At 36.0% G+C, this 24,943-nt stretch overlaps 1 protein-coding gene across 2 annotated transcripts in view; it reads left to right on the top strand.

Annotated features, from left to right (window-relative positions):
• Window positions 1-24,943, top strand: part of LOC150091183 (transmembrane protein 198) — a 278,344-nt gene that overhangs the window by 114,814 nt on the left and 138,587 nt on the right. For both annotated transcript variants that reach the window (XM_090382651.1, XM_090382643.1), the window contains exon 4: window positions 3,658-3,848. In XM_090382651.1, the coding sequence (XP_090238777.1) occupies window positions 3,674-3,848 (175 nt within the window). In that variant the 5' untranslated portion in view covers window positions 3,658-3,673. The remainder of the gene's footprint in view (window positions 1-3,657; window positions 3,849-24,943) is intronic.

A 24,943-nucleotide genomic window follows, 5' to 3' on the forward strand; every position in this document is an offset into this window, starting at 1 on the left:
TATTTTAAATTTTCGAGGGAAACACAGCGATACTCGACATCTGTCGGACACCGTGCGAACTACTAGCTCGAGGTAGTTCACAATTTCAGCATTTCTTATTAAGTTGTTTGGACCTAACTACTAAACGAAACTGTCAGGTATTTCTTTTGGTCTGTGTGTGCGCCTTGAAAAAATTACTGAGACATTAAAGGCGCCGTGAACCGAGAAACTTTGGGAACCTCTGACATAAAATACACAATGAAGAAATTATTGTTGCAGAAATATTTGAACAGTGTTGACTTTCTCTTTTCATCAATCAATTTCCGATAGCCGACAACAATCTTCTCTGGGCCCTGGCGAAATAAATATCGCAGAGAACATCAAACCTTTTGTTTGAGGTTCTATGCGATATGAAAGATTTAATCTAATTCTTTTACCGTTATCTCCTTCGTGGTAACATTTTCATCTGGCTCATTTAAAAATTTGAATTTTTAAATGCAAGTCTGCATTGACGGTGTGTTCCATCAACCATCAGAAGAAGACAAACACGTCTTCTTCCAATGGTTGATGGAACACACCGAGGCGGGCAGCAGGCAAACGTTTGTTTATTGACTATACGACTCGCAGTAAGCTTAACGTGCGATTCAAATCTTTTTCAACTATCGCATAAAAAAAAAAAAAAAATGATCGTGTTAACTGGAAATTTGCATCGTGTGAAGTGAAAAGTGGTATCATTTTTCAAATAGCGTTAACTGAATATCGCGTTAATTGAACTCGCATTATGCGAGGCCTAGCTGTATTCAGTTGTGCAGACCACACCTTGTGGAAGTAGGTAGTTGGCCTCTCTAGAATAAGTTGCCCTCTTTGTTTCAGAGGCAGTGAATCTGGCTGAATTCAAAGTGGAATCAGATGGGTACCTTGTGGGAAATAGGAATAGCATGACTATTTTGTTTTATTTATTTATTTATTATAATTGTTATATTTTGTTGGCGGATGCAGAAAAGTCCACTTCCTTGCATCATTTGGCCTCACTAATACTAATTACTAAAATCCTGAGGGACCCCTCCTTGAAACTAGTGCATACTGAAATAGATCATTTGTAATTAACAATACTTTGATAGTGTGAATCAGAGCTGTAATGCTTAATACATTTTACGTTGATATTAATATTTGTAAAATAATAAGAGGTACGTAGAACACTTCCGTATGATACCAAGAAATGAAAACGAAAAAATCGAAAAACTTATATTAGAGTAACAGATAATTAAAAATCAATTTAACACAATTAAAAATCAATATAACGCAATTACAAATATTAAAAAGAATCTAACGAAAATATTCAAAACGATTTTCCTTCCTGAAGCTGACAATGCTTTTTGACCGTATGTCGTGATCACAGGAATGAAAATTACCGAATAGGGTTGAACATGAAACTTAAATAGTGATTATTTGTCTTTGCGCATGCACGTAAAGGTCCACGCATCGGAGATCAAATATGGACGATGGACATTAACAGAATTCTCGTGTAATTTAATTTCTACAGTTTCTGCAATTAATAGTTGCGTATAATTATGTTGGACATTAAGTATTTTGGCCTCGTTAAATAAAAAAGTATGTTTTCATTAATGGCATGAAAGGCTAATTCTGACGCTGCTGAACAAGAAGCACGAACTGAGGCTTCACGTTGATTTACACGAATATTCAAAGAAAAATGCGTTGAACCTTGGTAAGACGAGTCGCAATCACCGCAAGAAATGTTGTATACCAGGTCATTAATTTGTGTTGCGAACACGGAAAGAACCGAGCTATTGTTCAGTATAGTGTTTAATTTCCGTATTGGCCTGGCCACAATTTTTAATTCAGTATCTGTAAAGAATCTGTTAAGCTGTTTGTGCCACTGTTCAACATATGGGACAGAAATAAAGTATTTTTTAATATTACTATTGTTGGTTAGTGTAGTATTTTGTATCCCATCCTGATTCTGTACCCTAATTCGGTTTATTGTAGCAAGGGGATAATCTCTGTTTAAGAACCTGCTAGTTAATATTTGTATTTCTGAGCCCAAAGCAGATGTGTAATTTTACCTGACCGAAAAGTGCAGGAATATTGTATGTTCTGGCCTTCAATTCCTTTAACTGATCTATAGTAATGTAGTCGTTTTTTCGATATGTGGTTAAATTGTTGAGAGATAGAGATCTGACATTAAGCTGCTCAGACTCAAACCCATTGGCAATCCAAACGATTGAGCATATACATTTGACACCTTTTCGACCCCGTATCGCATACTATGGGAGGTATTTAGACAATGTTCTAGTTATTACTGATAGTAGTACTATCCAAGGCATTTTACATTTGTTTAATAATATTCATTCTAGACTCAAATTTACATTGAAAAGGGAGGATACGGATACAAAGTCATTAAACTTTCTAAATTTCACGCTTACTCGGGACTCGAATAAAATCCAGTTTAGCAGCTATCGAAAACCTACAAACACCGGTATGCTTCTACATTATAATAGCTATCACCCGTTCACCTTCAAAAGATCGATTATCTTTAATCAATTTCTAAATGCCTATAAATATTCAACGACGGAATCTGCTTTGGGCTCAGAAATACAAATATTAACTAGCAGGTCTTAAACAGGGGTATCACCTTGCTACAATAAACCGAATTAGGGTACAGGCTAAGGATAGGATACAAAATACTACACCAACCAACAATAGTAATATCTAAAATTACTTTATTTCTGTCCCATATGTTGAACAGTGGCACAAACAGCTTAACAGATTCTTTAAAGATACCGAATTTAAAATTGTGGCCAGGCCAATATGGAAATTACACACTATACTGAACAATCGCTCTGCATTCGCAACACAAATTAATTACTGGTATACGACATTTCTTGCGGTGATTGCGACTTGTCTTATCAAGGTTCGATGCGTCTTTCTTTGAATATTTGTGTAAATCAACACGAAGCCTCAGTTCGTGCTTTTCATCCGGCTGCATCAGAATTAGACTTTCATGCCATTAACGAAAAACATACTTTTTTATTTAACGAGGCCAAAATACTTAATGTCCAACATAATTATACGCGACTATTATTAATTGCAGAAACCATAGAAATTAAATTACACGAGAATTCTGTTAATGTCCGTCGGCCATAATTGATCTCCAATGCGTGGACCTTTATGTGCATGCGCGAAGACAAATAATCACTATTTAAGTTTCATGTTCAACCCTATTCAGTAATTTTCATTCCTGTGATCGTGACATACGGTCGAAAAGCATTGTCAGCTTCAGGAAGGAAAATCGTTTTGAATATTTTCGTTAGATTCTTTTTAATATTTTTAATTGTGTTAAATTGGTTTTTAATTATCTGTTACTGTAAAGTAAGTTTTAATTTCTGGAGAGTATCATATGGAAGTGTTCTACGTACTATATTAAGGTATACTCTTCTTATTATTTTACAAAAAAAAAAAGTAATTAACATACATAGTTTTCATTGAAGCCATGCTTAAGAAAAACTTTGTTAAAAGTTTTTCATAAGTGTGGCTGAAGTATAATTAATTATTCTCTTAATGGCTGTTATGAACACCATTAAATTTAAAAATGAATACCATTAAATTTAAAAAATTGCCTTGGGATTTTTAACAATGAACTGTAATATTGAATTACAGAAGCTGGAGAATTAAAATGTCTGTCAGCTCAATGGGTTTTGATGATGCCTCACTTGGACCTGCTACTAATACCTCTACTGATGTAGAAAAGATTGATACCAGATGTCTGTACTTTGACTATGATTACGATATCACCACAGCTGTGATATGTGGAATGTATTTAGTATTTGGAGTTGTATATACTTTATATGGTGAGTATAGTTTACTCCTGTAAATTTTCTTAATTAAGGATTAAGAAAAATTCAAAATGTTGATTGCAGAAATGCAATGTAAAGATATTTGAAACAATAAAATAGCACATGAGTATGCAGGCTTAAATTTTTAGTATAAAAAAGAAGCAATTTGTTCATTAAAAAATCATGAGAGAATGCAATTTATGAAAAAATTCTGCAATTAAAAATATGATAGTGTGCTCTTAAAGTAGGTGGTGAGAAGCCTCTGACTAGTAAGTCAGTGGGGGTTACTATCACTATTTCACTGATCACTAAATATATACAATTGTTAGTTTTAAATAAGTTTGTGTTTGTGTATGAGATAATGGAAAATACAAAAATTGTAAAAAAATAAAATAAAAAATAAAAGAATACTTGAGAATATTTTTAACTTTTTCCAGAGTAATCTTTTTAAACATGTCTGCTGTGTCCCTGAGGAGCAAGTTTTTTTGCTAGATGGGCTCTATAAAGCAAGTTTTTTCATGTAATTTTGAAAATTCTTAAAAATAAATTTTATATATAAATGCTTTGAAATATTAATTTAAGTTAACTGACTAGGTTGCCCACTGTTAGAATGAAATTATACAAAAATCAAGAGGCCTCCGTAGCCGAGTGGGCAGGAGCGGGAGTGCAGTAGTACACGCTCTTTGAGTAGACCGGGGTTCAAGCCCCTGACTGCTGAATACGGTCGATCTGCCAACCTGCACTGGACCAGCGTGGCAGATTATGGTCCATTTCCCTCAACATGAATTGTTGAGGAGGCTTCCATCCTGCAGTGGGTTGATAAAGGCTGCACTTTACTTTATACAAAAATCAAATCAGAGCTAAAAAAATTGTAAAATAATTTTAAAAAATCATAAAAAAATTTCAAAAAACTTTCCATTACTACATTCATCTGCTTCTGGATCTGAATTCCAGAGAATTTCAGCTTTTGTAACCTAGACTCTAAGAACAATGGCTGACGGGCATGATTTCCCTTTTCTGAAAGGATTTTTCTGCTGCGATCTGTTATAAAATGTCCAAAATTTTAAGGTAAGAGATAAGAGTTGGCAGCACTTACTCAAAGATTTGTAGTGTATTTTAAAACTCTGGAAAGGTTAAAGCACCCAAAATGAATACTCCTGCAAGAAAATATGTGATTTTTATGAAAAATATTTATAATATTTTTTTATTATTATATTTTTTTGTTCTTAATTTTGTGGACTAGATGAAATTAAGTCACAGGCATGATTGCGAACATTTTTATATGTTGCCCATGCTTGTGTATAAACGTGTACTTAAAATGTGTATTAACCCACTGGGTGAAGATGTGATTGGAAGCTTGATTTTTCATTCAGAATTTTGAATTGGACTATCACATATTGCAGAAATCATAATAAATAAAATGTACCTTTGTTGCATAATTAGGACAGAAATTTTTGTTGGCCAACAATAAACCAAAAACATTCTGAACACTTTTTCCATCAAATATCTCTTACATAATGAAATATTTGAAATTAGAGTAATGACATCATGTTTGACTGAATGATTTATGTTAATAATGCAATAGATGTGCACAATAATAAAAAACAGTGTATTTAAAGTGTAATAAAGTGTTCAAAGAAATAAGGTCATGAACAACAAGTGACAGTAACGTTATTTCATTATACTTCATATTGATTGTACATGGTATAAATAGCTTTTGAAATAGAGCATCTGGGTAGACAGTCAATTCTGAAAGGAAGGGTTTCCCATACAACAGATGTTCAAAATCCTTTCATGCATGTCGTAGCGAGCAACAGGTTGATAATGCAGATTTACATGTAAAAACTCTAACACAGTGGTTCTCAGCCTTTTTTGCCCTATGCACCCTTTTCACCATATGTCAGAATGTCATTCCCCCCTTTCCAAGACTGTGACTCAAAAGGTGCATTCTAAAAAGATAAAAAAGTGAAATATTTATCTTTATTTTTAATTTAATATGTTACTTCCAATAAAATGTGATGTCCTGTAGATTGTGTACAATAAGAAAATAGTGCAACAGATTTAGATTATTGATCAGAGTGGCTAGGCTGTAGGAGTGCCATGTCTCCCCATCTCAAAGAGAAAAATTAGGATTGAGGTGATGGTGAAGTTGAGTTCTTTTTAAGGCACATCAGCATCTCAGGCTTTATTGTTCCAGTGTATTATGGCGATACATAGTGTGTTTGTTTATGGTGGTTAAAAAACCATAACTCATGGGAAAACCCCATTCCCTCCACTTGATTGGCTAACTATAGTCAGGCGCCTCCGTAGCCAGGTGGGAAGGAGCAGCAGTGCGTAGCACACGCTTCTTGATTAGACCGGGGTTCGAGCCCGTTACCACCAAATACGGAGGATGCGGAAAGGTCAGGAATGACCACCGCATATCCCGGAGCAATATGGCCTTAGTTGCTAATGCTCCTGAAAACCAAATAACAAACAACTAACTATAGTCCCAAGTATAAGAAGTCCTCTAACAAGATTCAAATGCACACCTCAAGTGGTGAGAATGCTAAACTGTCAGAAGAGAGTGATGGTGGACAGTGAGTAGAACTATAATATGCAATGGCACTTCACTTGGTAAATCCACAGTCGGTTAAAAATGTAATGCTCCACAGTAAGATGATTGGGAAATAAGGGGAGCGGGAAAGCTAAGATTTTTGTCTCTGAGGAAACTGGCACATACATTGTAGTCCAACTGAATCCAAATTCACCATGGAGTGAAAATGTGCTGATTTTCACTCCATGACCCGCCTAATAATGCATAGTGGCCTCCATAGCTGAATGGTCAGGAGCTGGAATGCAGTAGCACATTCTCTTTGAGTAGACCAGGATTCAAGTGACCCTGACTGCTAAATACAGTTGATCTGGCAATCTGCACTGGACCAGCAGGGCAGATTTAACATGAATCATTGAGGAGACTTCCATGCTGCAGTGGATTGATAATTGCTGCAGTTTACCTTTTTTTTTTTAATAATGCATATTGTGCATGATGCATAGTTAGTGTATCCAGTTGACAAGGATGGCCAGTGTAATATTGAGTCAATTTGGTGTGACAAAAGCACTGGGAAATCATAAATGAGAGTAGGAGTGTGTTACAGTCTTAATGGCTCTATGTAAAATGAACAATGTACAGAGAAATAGGGCCAGTAAATCAGAATGTCTTTTAACGATAAATTTTAACTTTCCAGATATTGACTGGAACATATCACAGGAATCATAATAAATAAAATGTACCTTTGTTGCATAATTGGTACAGAAATTTTTGTTGGCCAACAATAAACCAAAAACATTCTGAACACTTTTTCCATCTGACACATAATGAGATACAGGTAGTTCTCGACTTTATGAGTTAATTCGTTCCTAGTGTGTGCTCGTAAAGCGGGAATTTTTTCCCATAGACATAATGTTAAAAATAGGGGTTATATTATCAACAATAAAATTAGTTAGCTAATTAGTTTATGTTTAAACAATAATTGATTTATCCAAAGAAACGAAAATGTAGCCTGTAAAATCAAGCAAATTATAATAATAGAGAAATTATTTATGACTTACAAACGTTAAAGAATGTTTGTTCTTCATCATCATCATCGACTAAATGTACACTCGTTGATCACTCATTATTGGCTCGGCACTCGTTGGTTTGTTGCACAAGGAGTCGTCTTCTTCAGAAATGCTTCAAGAGGCATTTATTTCCAAGATAACCGTCTCTTTTCTTTATAAATTTCAATAGCATGCATAAGCATTTTTTAACGGAACACACAAATTGCAACTAACACGATTTGCACGGTGTAACAAGTTTACGAAGCTTAAAAAAAAATAGGAATTAAGAGAAGATTCTGAAAATTTATTTGTTTTTTATACGATTGAAGATTTCAGTAAAGAGGAAACACATTTCACCATAATAACATAAAAACCCACACAATTCCATCGGTATTTTCACAAATGCAATGACGTTGAGTTTACGATCTGTTTATAATTGCTTGCAGTAACAGAAAAGCCAAATAAACTGGAAAGTGCAAATTGTTTTTATTGTTTTATGGTCGTGATTCCAGAAATGTGCTTTAGAAAAATATCACCAAGCCATTCAAAATTGGTTCTTATAACGATGAAAGTTTAGTGCGTTTAATTTGAATTGGTAACTAATACAATTTACATTATAAAAACGACCTTTTAAGGAATTATATAGCGAAAATTTGAACTTCCGAGGTCATGGAATGAATTACCAAAAAACAATGAGTTATTGGGGTCACATTACGATATTTTCTCGATATGATGGACGGATTAATATCGTAAAGCGGAGTACACTGTATTGTATAGCTATGCGTGTGGTTTGAAATGTGGTATTTATGAATGTTTAACATTCATTTTTTCAATTAATGTTCATATTTTTGATTTTTTGAAACTTGATACTTGAAAAAAAAAAAAAAAACTCGTAAACCCGAGAACTCATAAAGTGAGAACTGTCTGTATTTGAAATTAGAGTAATGACATCATATCTGACTGAATGATTTATGTTAATAATGCAACGGATGTGCACAATAATAAAGAACAGTGTATTCAAAGTGTAATAAAGTGTTCAAAGAAATAAGGTCATGAACAAGTGACAGTAACGTTACTTCATTATACTTCATATTGATTGTACATGGTATAAATAGCTTCTGAAATAGCAGTCAACTCTGAAAGGAAGGGTTTCCCATACAACAGATGTTCAAAATCTTTTCATGCATGTCGTAGCAAGCAACAGGTTGATAATGGAAATTTCCATGTAAACACTCTAACAGAGTGGTTCTCAACCTTTTTTGCCCCATGCATCCTTTTCACCATATGTCAGAATGTCATTTTCCCTTTCCAAGATTCTCTGACTCAAAAGGTACATTCCAACAGCCATCCAATAAATCCACAAAAGTCTTGCTAACGACTTTTTTGGATTTATTAGATGATTGTTTTCTATAAGCAGCATGTTCAAGAGGAAACCAGAGGGATTAATACTCTTGGTCTGATTATCAGCAGTGATTATTAATGCATTAAGAAACTGCAGATAAAGGAACCACTACGTGGCAGTGATCACAGTGTACTGATGGGGGATTTGCTTAAAGATGTAACTACCATCCGGGGTAAAGGAAAGGGAAGAATTTTTGCTTTCATAAAGGTGACTACAGTGGTCTCAGACAGTTTTTAAATTCTATACAGTGGGATCAACTGATGATATTACCAACAGCAAATTCTAAATGGGAAGCATTCTAGGAATTATTATGGAAGCTACTAGGCTTTTCATACCAACAAAGAAATACTGTTCAAGATTTAGGACCATTAGTAGTTATGCCATTTAGATCTAATGGGCCAATATTGTTAATCCCTTTCCTTCTATTGTTAACATAAGCCAAGAATTCTTTGCTACTTTTCTTTACATTCTTAGTCAAGGACTTATCATAATCTGCCTTAGCTTGCCTAACCCCCTTAGTAACCTGATTGCAAAATAGTCATTTTGCTTTATACTGTCAGCCTGATATAATAGAATAGCTGATTGGAGTGCAAGTAGTATACACCCTTAGGAGTTGAGTGAGTTTCAGGCTGCTAAATATGATTAATAATATTCTTGTTAAATAACTAGATGTAAAATCCTCTGACTTTTTGTGCTTATACCAACAATGGATTGTGAGGTGCTGTGGTTGAGGTGCCTATCCTCCTACCAATGAGATTAGCAGTAGTAGAGGCATTTGATGCAAGAAAGCAAGCTTATACAGCATCAACCAAAAAAAAAACCACTCTTGCAATTTCACCCATCTATTTGCTCCAAAAGTTTGTCCAGTTCTTCCTTGAACTTATTTAAGCTATCAACTTACACAAGGCGCCTCCGTAGCCAGGTGGGAAGGAGCAGCAGTGACAGCACACGCTTCTTGATTAGACCGGGGTTCGAGCCCGTCGCCACCAAATACAGAGAATGCGGAAAGGTCAGGGAATGACCACCGCATATCCCGGAGCAATATGGCCTTAGTTGCTAATGCTCCTAAAAGCCAAATAACAACAACAACTTACACAATGACTGATGGAAGTTTGTTCCAGCAATCAATCACCTGTTGGCTAAAGGAAAATTTCCACACATGTGTTCTACAACTGTCTTTCCTCAACTTGAATTTATGCCCCTTCAGGTGTACAGTCTGAGCAAGAGGAAGAATCCCATCAGCATTGAGCTTGCTCAAACCGTTCCAAGGCCTTATACACCTCAATCAAATCATCTCACAGGTGCCTAGTCTCCAGGTGTTGCAATTTGCAGACCTTAAGCTGTTCTTGGTAAGAGCAACCCTCCCTTTATTCCCCTCACCAATCTCGTTGCCTTCTCTGTACTCGTTCCAGTAGCTCTACATCCTTCCTGAAATGAGGCCTTCAGACCTGTATGCAATATCAAGGTATGGCCTGATCATTGCTTTATATAAAGAGATAATCACCTTATCCCCGCTAGAAAAATTCCTGTATATATATATATATATGACAAAACCCCATGAGCTGCTCTCACAGACTGTCTGCACTACTTAGAAAACTTTATATCTGACTGGACAATTATCTCCAGGTCCTTTTCATTCTCCATATCCTGAGTGTAGTACTACACAGTTGGTAGATTACTCTGGTGTAATCTACACAGTTGGTAGATTACTGCTTCCCATATGCAGTACTTTGCATTTGTCAATGTTAAACTTCAGTTGCCACCTCTCAGCCCATTTGCCCAACTTTTCCAGATCCTCTTGCAATAGCGTGCTTATTACTGTCATTTACAACCCCGCCAACCTTCATATCGTCTACAAACTTGGGCATTAAGCCTGATATACCTTTATCAATATCATTGATGAATATAGAAAATAACAATGGGCTGAACACTGGGACTCCACTAATAACATTAGTCTATGGTGAGTGCATTCGAAAAATACAGAAGATTATGCAGCAGTTAATTTGAAAAAAGAGTGTAAATTTGAAATACAGGAATGAATATTTTAAAATATAAGCATGTATTTGCTTCCATAAAAATTCAATCACAACCATAAAAATTGTTTTATGGTTGTGACCTCCAGAAATGTGCTTTAGAGAAATATCACAAAGGCATTCAAAATTGATTCTTATAACAAAACGTGATAATGATAAAAGTGTAGTGCATTTTAAAGATTTGAATTAGTTTCTTGAAATTTGATTCTATAAAGAGACTGATTCTACTAACCAGTGATCATATTAACTGGTGCTTACTTATTTCATTCTACAATGGGCTTACGATTGTCCTCAACCAGACCAAGTGGTCCTTCCTCTCAGCCAAATGTGTTGTATAAATGTGTTGGCTGCATGTTTTGTTTTTACATCCTTTAGTCGAAGTGATTTTTTTGTGTTGTGCTTTAATTAATATATTAGTTTTAATAATTTTTTTTAATCAGTATGTATGTAGATAAGTTGATTACTCTACTTGCTGGATTTTTCCTCATTATTATTTGTGTTTGTGCAAGCTGGTAAAAGTTGGAAAAGGTGTGCATAATTACAGACGTCCGGATTAATGGAATAGTTATGAGTTTTTTGAGTGTGTACAGTTGGTTTGAAGTCTGTCTAAAGGTTGAATGATTTTCTGTTCCGTTAGTGTATATGGGTTATTTACTCCAGTGCTTATCTATACATCTTATTGTAAGTAATGGAAGGTAGATCTCATAGTAAGAAAGTCAGTAAAGGAGGGGGGAAAGGAAGAAGAGATTTGTGCACCCCCCTTTCCTTCTAGAGTTCCCAGGTTGCATAGTACTGAAACTGTTAAGAAGATTACAGATAAGTTTACCAGAGGTAAAAATATTAAGCCAGGTAGTGTAGTAAGTAGTGGTGTGGTAGGTGTAATGAGTGCAGCTAATGAGTACAAATCCTGGGGTATCTGGTAGTGTTGGTATTAATTCCCAAGCTAGTGGTACTGAAAATCCACATGTAGTGTGTACGTCAGATCAAGGGGTGCAATTTGAGGAAGAGGATGTGGTAACTGATTTGACAAATGTCCAGATTACTGACTTTCCTGACATTCAGCCTGATGATATTATTTCGGATATTGATAGTTTTTACTTGGAATCAGGGAGAAGAAGTACCGGCATTAATGTGCACAAGAATGAGATAATTGTTTCCAATATACAGGAGCAGGCAGAGATACCCTTATGTGTCTACAGTATTTGAGGTTGTAACAAAATTGAAGAAAAAGGTTATTGATTACATGACAGGTGAGAATAATAAGGTGACTAAGGCTGCTACTAATTTTCTGTTGGACGTCTGGGTTGACATGGAGACAGTATCAACAGCTTTGGTTATTGATAATGAGAGACTGAAAACTAAATTGGAAGAAATGGAAGTACGCGTAAGTCTTTTTGATGATGTTATCAGAGGGTATTCATTTTTTTCCCATTTTGTGGAGCAGCAGGGAATCTATGCAGATAAAGTCAGGACTGGGTCTAGTCAGTATCAACTTGGTGAGCAGGGGGTTTTCAAATGCATTCCCTATGATTGAGTGTAGCAGTAAACAGACTATTAAGGCCAGGCAGAATAACAAGATAATTTTCAGGGCTGAGGAGTCCTGTGATTAATTCAAAACCAGTCAGGATGTTAAAGAAGTGATTGTAAATGCTTTAAAGGGAAATTTTAGAACTATTCGAAATAAGATGGTATTGGTTGAGACGGATAATGTTAAGGATTTAGATAAGTTGATACAGTCTGAGGCTTTTGCCCATAAGGGCATAAAACAAGATAAAGTAAGGCTACAGAATCCAACAATTTTGGTCTACGATGTGGCGAAGGATTTAACCCAAGATGATTTTATTATTATAGACTTGTATAAGAAAAACCTACAGGACTTTGGTTACGAGAAAGGGGGGTTGTGTTTAGATTTAGCACAACCTCAAAGCAAAAGCATAATATAGCCCCTAAAATATTGAATGATTTGATGAATACTGATAAGCTGTATATTGTATGTTTTATGTTATGATAAGCTGTATGTTTTACAATTGTTACTAAATATTTTAAATGTCTTGGGTATGGCTACTCAGCACAGTACTGCACACATAAGACTGTGTCGTGCAGTCACTCTGCACAGGGTGGTCATTTAGTTGTAGATTGCCCAAACAAGAACAAAGATCCCAGCTGTGTGAATTGTAAATGTAGAGGTAGAGTTTATGATCATTAATGAACAAAAAAGCATTAGAAATAGCAAGTATGTGCACTTATAATGAATACTTCTAGTAATCACAATTTAAATAAGAGTTTTAGTCATATTGATGGAAGCATAGTACTCAGAATAGTACAGCTTAACACTCACAGATTTTTTATTATTATTATTATTATTAGCCATATGGTGCAAGGAAGCCTGAGGCTTATGCTACACCAGCCAAAAAAAAATCACAAGTTACCCTGAGAGAGAGAGAGAGAGAGAGAGAGAGAGAGAGAGAGAGAGAGAGAGAGAGAGAGAGAGAGAGAGAGAGAGAGAGAGAGAGAGGGGTGGGGGAAGCCCGAAGTAGAAAGGAATCACCAAGAAAGAGAAGAATGATGATATCCAGCTCAGGACTCTACTGACCACATGCAGTCACTGTTAGATTGTAGATTGGAGATGTTTAGATTGTAGGTAGGAAGGTAGTACAGGATGAGAGTATTGACATTTTGTGCCTGCAAGAGTCATATGCCAGTTCCTTTAGACACGAGCACAAGGTTGTGGGCTTCCCTGTTGAAGCCAGAGTTATCAGTGTTAAGAATGTGAAGCCTAAGACTGCAATTGTTATCTTTAATAAGACCATTCAGGTTACTGTACTGTCTGGATTATGTGACCAGGACTCAACTTGTGTTAGTTTAAGTTCATCTAGATTGTCTTTCAATTTGGTTTCTCTTTATTGTCTTCTTAATACAGATATATCGAATTCCATACAGGCAGTTCTCACTTTACAAGTTTTCGCTTTATGAGTTCCCGGGTTTACGAGTTTTTTTTTCCCCAAGTATCAACAAAATCGAAAATATGAACATTAATTGCAAAAAACGAATGTTAAACATTCATAAATACTGCATCCAGACCACGCACGTAGGTCACGAGCGTGATCTTAAAGCCATATAAAAGGTCGTGAGCATGGTTTGTAAATTGTATTAGTTACCAATTCAAATCATTAAAATGCACTTTCATCGTTATCATATTGTTCCATTATAAGAATCAGTTTTGAACGCCTTTGTGATATTTTTCTAAAGCACATTTCTGGAGGACACCACCATAAAATAATAAAAACAATTTGCACTTTCCGGTTTATTGGGCATTTCTGTTAGTGCATCTAATTATAAACGGGTAGTAAACTCGCTCTTATTGCATTTGCGATAATTCCGATCGCTGGAATACTGTGGGTTTTTACGTTATTATGGTGAAATGTGTTTCCCTTTACTGAAATCTTCAATCGTATAAAAAACAAATTTTCAGATTCTTCTCTTCATTGCTTTTTTTTAAAGCTTTGTAAATTTGTTACTCCGCGCGAATCGTGTTAGTTGTAATTTGTGTGCCGTTAAAAAATGCTTATGCAATTGTGAAATTTATAATTAAAAGAGAAGATTATCTTGGAAACAAACTCCTCTTGAAGCATTTTTGAAGAAGACTACTCCTTATGCAACAAACCAACGAGTGCTGAGCCAATAATGAGTGATCGACGAGTGTGCATTTAGTCGATGATGATGAAGAATAAACATTCTTTAACATTTGTAAGTAGCCGACCGGGCTAGCCGGGTGGGTAAAGTGCCTGCCTGGCATCCCAAAGGTCGCGGGTTCGACTCCCGCCTCAGGCTTGGATCAAAGTACTGCAAAAACCTTGGGAGGTGCATTATGGCCACAAAAGCCTATGTGTCAACAACTACCAAAAAAAAAAAAAAAAAAAAAAACCATTTGTAAGTCAAATAATTTCTCTATTATTATAATTTGCTTGATTTTACAGCTACATTTTCATTTCTTTGGATAAATCAATTGATGTTTAAACATAAACTAATTTCATTGTTGATAACGTAACCCCTATTTTTAACATTATGTCTATGGGAAATAAATTCCCGCTTTACAAGTGTTCGCTTTACGAGCACGCGCTAGGAACGAATTAACTCGTAAAGTCAAGAACTACCTGTACATTATATGGAAAAAGCTTATAGTGTGATTGGCAGCAGTAATTTAATAATAGCATTGGACTGCAATGCAAAGTCTAATTTGTGGTTTAGTGGGATAATTGATCAGAGGGAACTTTTGTTGGAGGACTTTTTTCTGCAAAAGAATTTAGGTGACCAGGGCAGCCATTTACCTTTAACAATGTGCATGGAAGATCAAATATTGATTTAACCCTGGTACCTCAAGGGCTTTTAAATAGAGTCTATAATTGGTGTGTGCAAACTAACTATGCAAATAGTGATCATAGAGCTCTGTTGTTTTTAGTTTAGTTTGTTTAGAGGATTTTTTTAGTTTGTATTAGTTTAGAGGATTTACCCAGCAGTGGGCATAATGATAATATGGAATTAGTTAATTTAATTATAGAAAGATAAAATGGTCAAGTTTTGTCCGATGTTTAGATTTAGATTTTTCAGTTGATATTATGTTATCTTTAAATACTTTAAATGCCAATGAATATGCATTCTATGTTCAAAGTGCACTATTTAGAGTCTTGTGTTGTGCAAGCAGAATTCTTAAGAGGAAGGTGGTTAATTGGTGGACATCAGATCTAACTAGTTTAAGGAAACAGGTATTTGCAAGTAGAAAATTGTACCAAAGGCATAGGCACTGGGGGACTCATGAAGCATTATATTATCAGGCTCTTTATAGAAGTAAAAGGAAAGCTTACTTTAAGGCCATTTATGAATGTAAATTGAAAGCATGGAGGAATTTGGTTACTAATGTGGGTAATACAGATCCCTGGGGATTAATATATAAACTAAGTTAAAATAAACTCAGATCTGGGGATATTATGAACATAGTGTCTGTAAATGGTGTGGAAACTTCTGACTGGGTTTTATGGTCAAGGAAATTACTTCTGAGTTAGTTCTGCATGATAGAGGAGGTGGGGAGGAAACAGCAGTGGAGCAACACTCCATTAGAATGTCCAATTCATTGTATGTTGGTTCTGATGGCATTGATCTGTTTACTGTGGAGGATTTGAAATTTATCTCTAGACAAGTTAATTGTCTAAAACCCTATGGTTTATTTAGTGAAAAATGTTGCTATTCTTAAAATGGTTGAGATTTATTCAGATATTTTGGTTAATTTATACAATAAATGTTTGCTTCAACAAACATTTCCTGGGATATGGAAGGTGGGCTTAGTAAAATTGTTACAGAAACCAGGCAAACAGTTAAATGGTCCTGGGGGTATAGGCCGGTTTCTTCTGGCTAACCTAGGCAAATTTTTTGAGAGACTACTTCTTTTAAGATTGAATCAGGTGTTGGATGTGAGTAGGTTAACTTTACCGTATCGATACGGATTTAAGAAAGGTCATTTGCTGAGGATGCTATCAATGATCTCATGTCTTTTGTAAGCGAGACTTCGGATAAGTATGTTTTAACTATTTTTATTGATTTCACCAGAGCTTTTGATGTGGTATGGCATGATAGTATTTTGACTGTGCTAAGGAGACTGAAATGTCCACAGTTACTGTATCAAACAATTCAAAGCTATTTAAATGGTAGGAAAATTATGTTAAAATCGGGGCATTTAAAGTTTGAAAGGAATATTTCTAGGGGTTGTCCACAGGGGTCTGTATTGGGCCCACAATTTTGGAATCTTGTGCTTAATTTTTGGCTTGAACAACAGATTCCTGAGTTGCATAAGGTAGTGTATGCTGATGATTTGGTTTTATGTGTCATGGGGAAATCTAGATTTGTTGTTGAGACAAAAGTGGCATGTGTTTTAAAAAATTTGGAGGCATGGACTCATTTGCATAAGTTGGTGATTTCTACCTTTAAAACCGTTATGATGCTTCTTAAATTATGAATGACCACTTAAGGTGAACGAAGTTCAGATTCCCTTTGTGTCTGTTGCGAAGTATTTAGGTATAAGACTAGATGATAAATTGTCCTTTCTCCCCCACTTAAATTACTTACATGACAAAGTTAAAAAATTCAGTTTGGCAATTATAAGGTTAACTAGATCTGAATGGGGTCTGAAAAGAAGGGTGCTTAATTTATATTACAAAGCAGTGTTTTTACTCATTGTAGCCTATGCCTCAGTGTGATATCACAGAGTTGTAAATGTTAAGTTTAAAAAAAAAATTACTTTTGTTCCAGAGGTCTATGCTTTTAGTTATTTTAAATGTATGCAGGACAGTTTCAACTAATGCAATGCAGGTGTTGGCAGGTCACTTATACATTGTATATATAGGGCACTTTGTTACTATAACAAAAAAGGTACAATTGTTTCTTTTATGAATATTACTTTTGAAAATGCTACTAATTTGACTAAGGCCAAGAAGGATATTTTAAATCAGCTGGTTATAAAATGGCAACAGCGGTGGAATATAAGTGACACTGGGGAGGTGACGAGATTGTTTATCCCCAGGGTCACTTTTACTTTTGATAATAAGGATAATAAATGGATTTTCCAGTACAGGCATACCTCGATTAACGAATAGGATGCGTTCCACGAAATTACTTCGTTAACCGAAACTTCGTTTTCAGAGGATAAATACTATGGCCAGAATAGGGATACGTTCCTACGTAAAGAAAATGAAAAGCTTTTTTTCGAACAAAGAAAAGTTTTATTAAATAAACAGTCAACTTACATACAAAGTGAAATCACATTTTAAAATATGAGGTTAAAGTTGATTGTTTATGCTTTTTTTCTCTTTCATTTAACAATTGCCTATACGGAGTTATTGCATTTAACACTGATCGCTTAACTATAACACTTCTTCCTAAATCAGGATCATTTTCACTAAAAAAATTTAAAACGTTTTCAATGTCATTTAAGCACCTTTTTAAATCTTTGGTTGTTAACACTTTTTCGGCAGGAACTTCTTTAACTTCGCCTTCATTATCTTTGTCTTCGTTGATAACAAGGTTTTCTAATCTTCCACTGAAAAACCATCATCTTCTGCATTCAATAAATTTCTAACATCCTCTTCATCGACATTTTCGAAACCTATTGATTGAGCCATCTGGATAACTTCATTTCTAATTTCTTGGATGTTATTTTCTTCTTCTAGTACAACTTCTGGCCATATTTTGCGCCAAACTCCATTTAAGCATTTCTTAGTGACTTCTTTCCAAGAACTATCAATGTTTTCAATTGCGTTTTTAATGGTGTAGTTTTTCCAAAAAGTTTTAACTGTCATTTCCTCTTTATCCTCTAGTTCAGGTAAATTGCTTAAAATTCGACGCAGATAATAAGCTTTAAATGATGCTATTACTCCCTGATCCAATGGTTGAAGCAGGGAAGTTGTGTTTGCTGGAAGAAACACAACTTTGACAGGAATGCATGTGTCCAACGTGTTAAGATCAGTAGGATGTCCCGGAGCATTGTCTAACAACAAAAGAGCTTTTTCTTCAAAGTTGTTTTTTTTTGACAATACCGTTTTACTCCAGGACAAAAGTGGTTAACAAACCAATCAGTAAATAACTCCTTGGTAACCCACGCTTTTCTATTTGCTTTCCATATTACAGGTAAATTCATTTTTATGTTACCTTTTAACGCCCTCCGATTTTCTGAATGGTAAACTAATAACAATTTTAATTTATAATCGCCAGAGGCATTTGATCCAAAGAGTAACGTTAAATGGTCTTTGACTGCTTTGAACCCAGCAGCTGGTTTTTCTTCAATAGAAATGAAGCTTTTTGTTGGTAGCCGTTTCCAGAACAAACCGCTTTCGTCAACATTGAACACCAAATTTGGTGGAAAATTTTCACGTTCAATTATTTCCTTTAGTTTTTCTGGAAACTTATTTGCAGCTTCTCTTGTTAATTTTACACTATGAATCCTGGCCCGTTTTTTTAAATTTCTCGAACCAACCACGAGAAGCCCCAAAGGTTTCCGTAATTTCTTCAGTTTGTTTAGATTTCAGGTGATTAAACAAAAATAATGCTTTTTCTTGAATGACCATTTGACTTAAAGGCATATGATGTTGTGACATATCATCTATCCACAAACTTAACATTTTCTCCATTTTTTCTAAAATTGGATTCCTTAAGCGAGTTAATTTTGCCGCTGTAACATCTGTACAATTCTGAGCAGACTGTTTTATTTTTTCTGATTGACTTAGTATGGTTGTTAAAGTTGATTGCGCTAATCCTAAAGAATGTGCCACATCGGATTTTCTTTCGCCGCTTTCAACACGTAATACGATATTTAGTTTAGTTTCCAAAGAAATTGCTTTTCTTTATGTTAAATGGGGCTTGAAATTGCGGACTTCGTTATATCGAGGCTTCGTTATCAGAGGTAACGTTAACCGAGGTATGCCTGTAATCTCATTGTCATATATTGTGAGTGGCCATCGGTCCTTGAATTTTAAGTTATACCATTTTGGCCTCTTAAATTCTCCTTTGTGTAGTTGTGGTCAGCCTGAGACATGGTACCATATTTTATATGAATGTAATTTGTACTCCGAACAAAGAGGCGCCTCCGTAGCCAGGTGGGAAGGAGCAGCAGTGCGTAGCACACGCTTCTTGATTAGACCAGGGTTCAAGCCCATCACCACTAAATACGAAGGATGCGGAAAGGTCAGGGAATGACCACCGCATATCCCGGAGCAATATGGCCTTAGTTGCTAATGCTCCTAAAAATCAAATAACTAACTAACTAACCGAACAAAGAGGAAAGTTATTGTTACATATTGAAGATTTTAATTTTGGTAATGAAAATAATTATCTTGTTAATCAGTTGAGATTTAATTTATTGCAAGAGTTCTGTGTAACTGTTTTTCAGTGGCGTAGACATTGGATAAGCCTTATGACAGATCATTAAACCAAAAGTGATTTATCCACCTTTTTTTTTTTTTTTTTTCCGCTGGCTCCCAGGCTAGGATACTGGGGATGGGATTGCTGGCTCCCAGGCTAGGATACTGGGGGTGGGATTGCTGGCAGCCACCAGTGTTTCCTCCGGTGGGTGAGGGATTTTTTATTGTTTTATTTTTATTTGTTTGTTTATTATTTTTTCTTTATGGTTTGGACCTGTCCGTGTACTTCTCTCCATCGTTGATTTCACTCCAATTTCCTCCTCTCTTAATGACATCAGTCTTTATCACGTCCTGCCATCTCATCCTTGGTCTTTTGTCTCTTAATTGTAAATCAAACATTCTTCTTGGCAAATGCCTCTCGTTCATCCTCTTGACATGTCCAAACCATTTCAAATGGGACCTTTCAATCCTATTCTGCACTCAACCTGAATTCTCTCCATAATCACATCATTCCTGATTTTGTTGTGTCTTGTCTTTCTGGCTATGCTCCTCACAAATCTCATTTCTGCCTCTTGAATTCTGCTTTCATCCTTTTTCCTCATAGTCCAAGTTTCAGATGCATATGTCAGAATAAACCGAATTAGGGTACAGGCTAAGGATAGGATGCAAAATACTACACCAATAAACAATAGTAATATCAAAAAATACTTTATTTCTGTCCCATATGTTGAACAGTGGCACAAACAGCTTAACAGATTCTTTAAAGATACCAAATTTAAAATTGTAGTTTGTAGTTACAAATTTAAAATTTAAAATTGTAATTCTAGGCCAGTACGTAAGTTACACACTATACTGAACAATCACTCGGTTCTTTCCGCGTTCGCAACACAAATTAATGATCTGGTACACAACATTTCTTGCGGTGATTGCGACTCGTCTTACCCAGGTTCGACGCGATTTTCTCTTAATATTCGTGTAAATCAACGTGAAGCCTCAGTTCGTGCTTCTCGTTCAGCAGCGTCAGAATTAGCCTTTCATGCCATTAACGAAAAACATACTTTTTTATTTAACGAGGCCAAAATACTTAACGTTCAACGTAATTATACGCGACTATTAATTGCAGAAACCGTTGAAATTAAATTACACGAGAATTCTGTTAATGTTCGGCGGCCATATTTGATCTCTGATGCGTGGACCTTTTCACGCATGCGTGAAGACAAATAATCACTATTTAAGTTTCAGGTTTAACCCGATTCGGTAATTTTCATTCCTGTGATCACAACATACGGTCGAAAAGCGTTGTCAGCTTCAGGAAGGAAAATCATTTTGAATATTTTCGTTAGATTCTTTTAATTGCGTTAATTTGATTTTTAATTGTTTTAAATTGATTTGAATTGTGCTAAATTGATTATTTAATTATTTATATTTTACTCTAATGTACCGGTAAGTTGTCGATTTTTTTCGATTTTTCCGTTTTAATTTCTGGAGGGTATCATACGGAAAAGACAGATGTAGAATAGATGTGCAGAAATTTGCCTTTAGCCAGCGGGTGGTTAATTGCTGGAACAAACTTCCATCTGTCGTTGTGAAAGTTGATAGGTTGAATAAATTTAAGGAGGAACTGGACAGGCATTTGGAGGGAATGGTGTGATTTTTTTTTTTTTTTTTTTTGGCTGATGCTGCATAAGCTCATACACTTTCAGGTAAGGGAAGCGTATAGGATGATAGGTTTAATTTCCTTTTTTTATTAATTATTATTATTTATTTTTTTTTTTTTTTTTGTTTTTATCATTGTTTTGTTCGGATTTTTTTTTTTTTTTTTTTTTGGCTGGTGCAGCATAAGCCATAGGCTTTCTTGCACCATGCGGCCAATACTAATACTAATTGGTACGTAATAGGCCTAATATAGAGCCTTCTTATATTTCAGTGGTATGTTCCTGTTCCAGGTCAGATCTTTTGTCTGCCTATAGAAATTCCCACCCACTTGTATCCTTCTACTTATTTCTTCATCTGTTACTCCACTCCTTTTAATGGTGCTTTCTAGATACTTGAAGTTGTTAACCATTTTTAGCTGTTTCCCTTCCATTGTAATGTATCCGTCAAGCTCGCCACTCCTCTTTAGAACCATTACTTCACTCTTCTCCTGACTGAAAACCAGTCCAAATTCATTGGCCATACTAGCCCATATATCACCTTGCCATTGCACTTGTTCCCTGCTCTCTTCCCATATGCAGAGGTCATCTGTGGAGAGCATGACTTTCATCTGGTCCTGTCCAAGTTGTTCCACCACTCTACATTGCACATCATTCATGACAGCTATGAACAGTGGTGGTGACAGGATGCCTCCTTGTCTCAAACCTAATGTTATTTTGAAGCTCTCCTTCAACCACACCACTATGCACATATTCTCAATTCTCTCTACAAGATGTTCCTCTATCCCCAAGTTTCTCAAAACCTCCCACACTTTCGCTCTCTTTATGGCATCAGATGTTTTCTTTATATCCAAAAATGCCATCCATAATTCTTTATTGTGTTCATAACACTTTTCCATCAGTTCCCTGATGCAGAAAATTAGATCCACTGGTGATCTGCTAGGCCTAAAGCCATACTGTTCCTTGGCCATCCTATTTTCAATCGTTCTTCTTATCTTCTAACACTCTCTCATACAGCTTACTCACATGTGATGTCAGTGTGATGCCTCTATAATTGGAACACTTTTTCCTGTTCTCCCTTCTTGAACAACGGGATGATTAAACCTTCTTTCCAGTCCTTCGGCACCCGTTTCTCATCCCAGATCTTACGGAACAGTCTGTATGTCCACGCTATCCCTGCCTCACCTGTAGCATTCAGCATTTCTCCATTTATCTCATCCATACCAGCAGACTTACCTGTCTTGATGTATTTCCATGCCTGCACTACATCATTCCAAGTCAAGTCTGTCTGCTCTCTCTCTCTCTGTATCTTTGCTTTCATCCCCTCTTTTATGATCAACCTGCCTTTGTCCCTTTTGCTGGCTGTCCTGCACGTTCAACAGATTTTCAACATTCTTCTTCCATGTTCCTCTTATCTCTTTGCCCTTGGTTATTAGGTTCTCATTCTCATCCATCAAGTATTTGCTCTGTTCACCATCTCTTCTCCTTTTCCTCACCATACCATACAGTGTCTTTTTATTACTGTCGATACCTTGTCATAGAGTTTCACTCCATTCTTCCAACCACAGTCTTCTTTCCTCATTAACTATCCTCTTGGTCTCTCTCTCTTCACGGTTTCATATCTCTCTTTATTCTTGTCATTTTTGTAGGTCCTGAATGCATTATTCTTGATTTTCACAGTGTCTCTCGTCCTATCATTCCACCATGGGGTTTCTTTCCATCTCCTTCTTTGCTTGTCCTTCCACAAACCTGCTTTATCAGTCCTACTATACAGTCTTTGAATGCTTTTCATTCTGATTCCACACTGTTCACCACTGTCTTAGGTACAACCTTCCTGAACTCTTCTCTGAACATCGCCCCCTTTTCCTCTTCTTTCACCTTCCACACCCGTAGTTTTCTCTCTCTTGTTATTTTGATTGTCTTCAATTTAGGGAATCTTAAAACTCCAACAACTAACCTGTGATCACCACCCAAGGGACACTAGGAATGACCTCGACGTCCACTAGTCTTCTGTGTCACTCTATCCACGAGTATATAGTCAAGGAGGGATTCCTTTTGACAGTCCCAACCATATCTGGTCACTTTGTGACTCTTTCTCTTCTTGAACCAGGTGTTTCCTATAACCAAGCTGTTCCGTAAACAGAAATCCAACAGCCTGTCACCATCATCATTCCTAGGTCCGCAGCCTTGCAAACCCATAACGTATTCTAGTCCTTGTCTATCCACTCCGACTTTTGCGTTCAGGTCACCCATGATAACTATATCTCCACCTGTGATGTTCTCTTCAAGTTTGTCCTCAAACTCCAGCTTCTCCATTTCTTCGCAACCAGTTTGCGGTGTGTAACGTACTATCTTCAATGTTTTGCTGTCATTCATTTGCAGTTTAATTGACATGAGTCTATTATTCACCTCCATTAGCCTTTCCTTAATCCTGTGATCTTTAATTATGGCTACACCCTTCCTCGCTACATCACCTCCAGACCAATATAGGTAATAGTCTCCTCATAACTCTCTACACTCATTTCCTTTCCATTTTGATTCACTCAATCCAAGTATGCTTATTTTTCTGTCCTTTAAGATGTCCACACACTCCTCAATTTTTCCTGACAATGTCATAATATTGAGTGTGGCTAGTTTAATATATGTCGTCATCAGCTGATCATGTTGGTTGCAGATACCACCACGTCTGGGCTAATTAGTTTTGAGGCTTCTTTTTCTATCAAAGGCAATAAATTTAAACTGCCGATCTGCCAAACCTGTCACAGCCATATAGATGTGGTAGCTCTTATTCAATGGAAACTTCTTCGTGATGTCGCAATTTAACAATTTTACACAATTTATGCTGATTTGCTAGTCACCACTGAACAAGCAGGTGGCACTGCTGTAGTTCTTTTATATCATGAATAAATCCAAATGGCTGACTCGGTAAAATTACTGTGACCTTGAAATTTACAAAAATTAATAACTCAGCAACAATGAATATTTTTAAGTACAATTTGGTATCCTGAAAACTTCTACAGCAAAGCTATCAGGTAGCACAACTGTTCTGCTATGAAGTCCCAGGGACTGATCATAGTTCCTTAAAAATTTATCGACCTTGAAATTTCCTATGTTTTCCTATATTCAAGAATAATAATGGTAGCCATTTTGGAAAAAGTTCACAGTCGGAAAATGAAACCACCCTTAGGTCCCAAATCTTAGCATTAGCATTAGTAGAGGCATTTGATGCAAGAAAGCAAGCTTATGCAGCATCAGACAAAAAAAAATAAAATAAAATAAATAAATAAAAAATAACCACTTCCACTTCACCTCTCTGTTCATTCGAAATACCTGTCCAGCTGAGCCTTAAACTTATTTAAGCTATCCACTTCCACGACAAGGGATGGAAGTTTATTCCACCAACCAACCACCCGCTGGCTAAAGGCAAATTTCCTCACGTCTATCCTACATCTGTCTTTTCTCAATTTAAATTTATGCCCTCTCAGGTGATTATTCTGAGCAAGAGGAAGAATCCCATCAGCATTGAGCATGCTCAAACCAT

Source organism: Mastigoproctus giganteus, chromosome 1 (genome assembly GCF_048544385.1).
Source record: "Mastigoproctus giganteus isolate SK-2022 chromosome 1, ASM4854438v1, whole genome shotgun sequence".
In the NCBI taxonomy this organism is placed as follows: Eukaryota; Metazoa; Arthropoda; class Arachnida; order Uropygi; family Thelyphonidae; genus Mastigoproctus; species Mastigoproctus giganteus.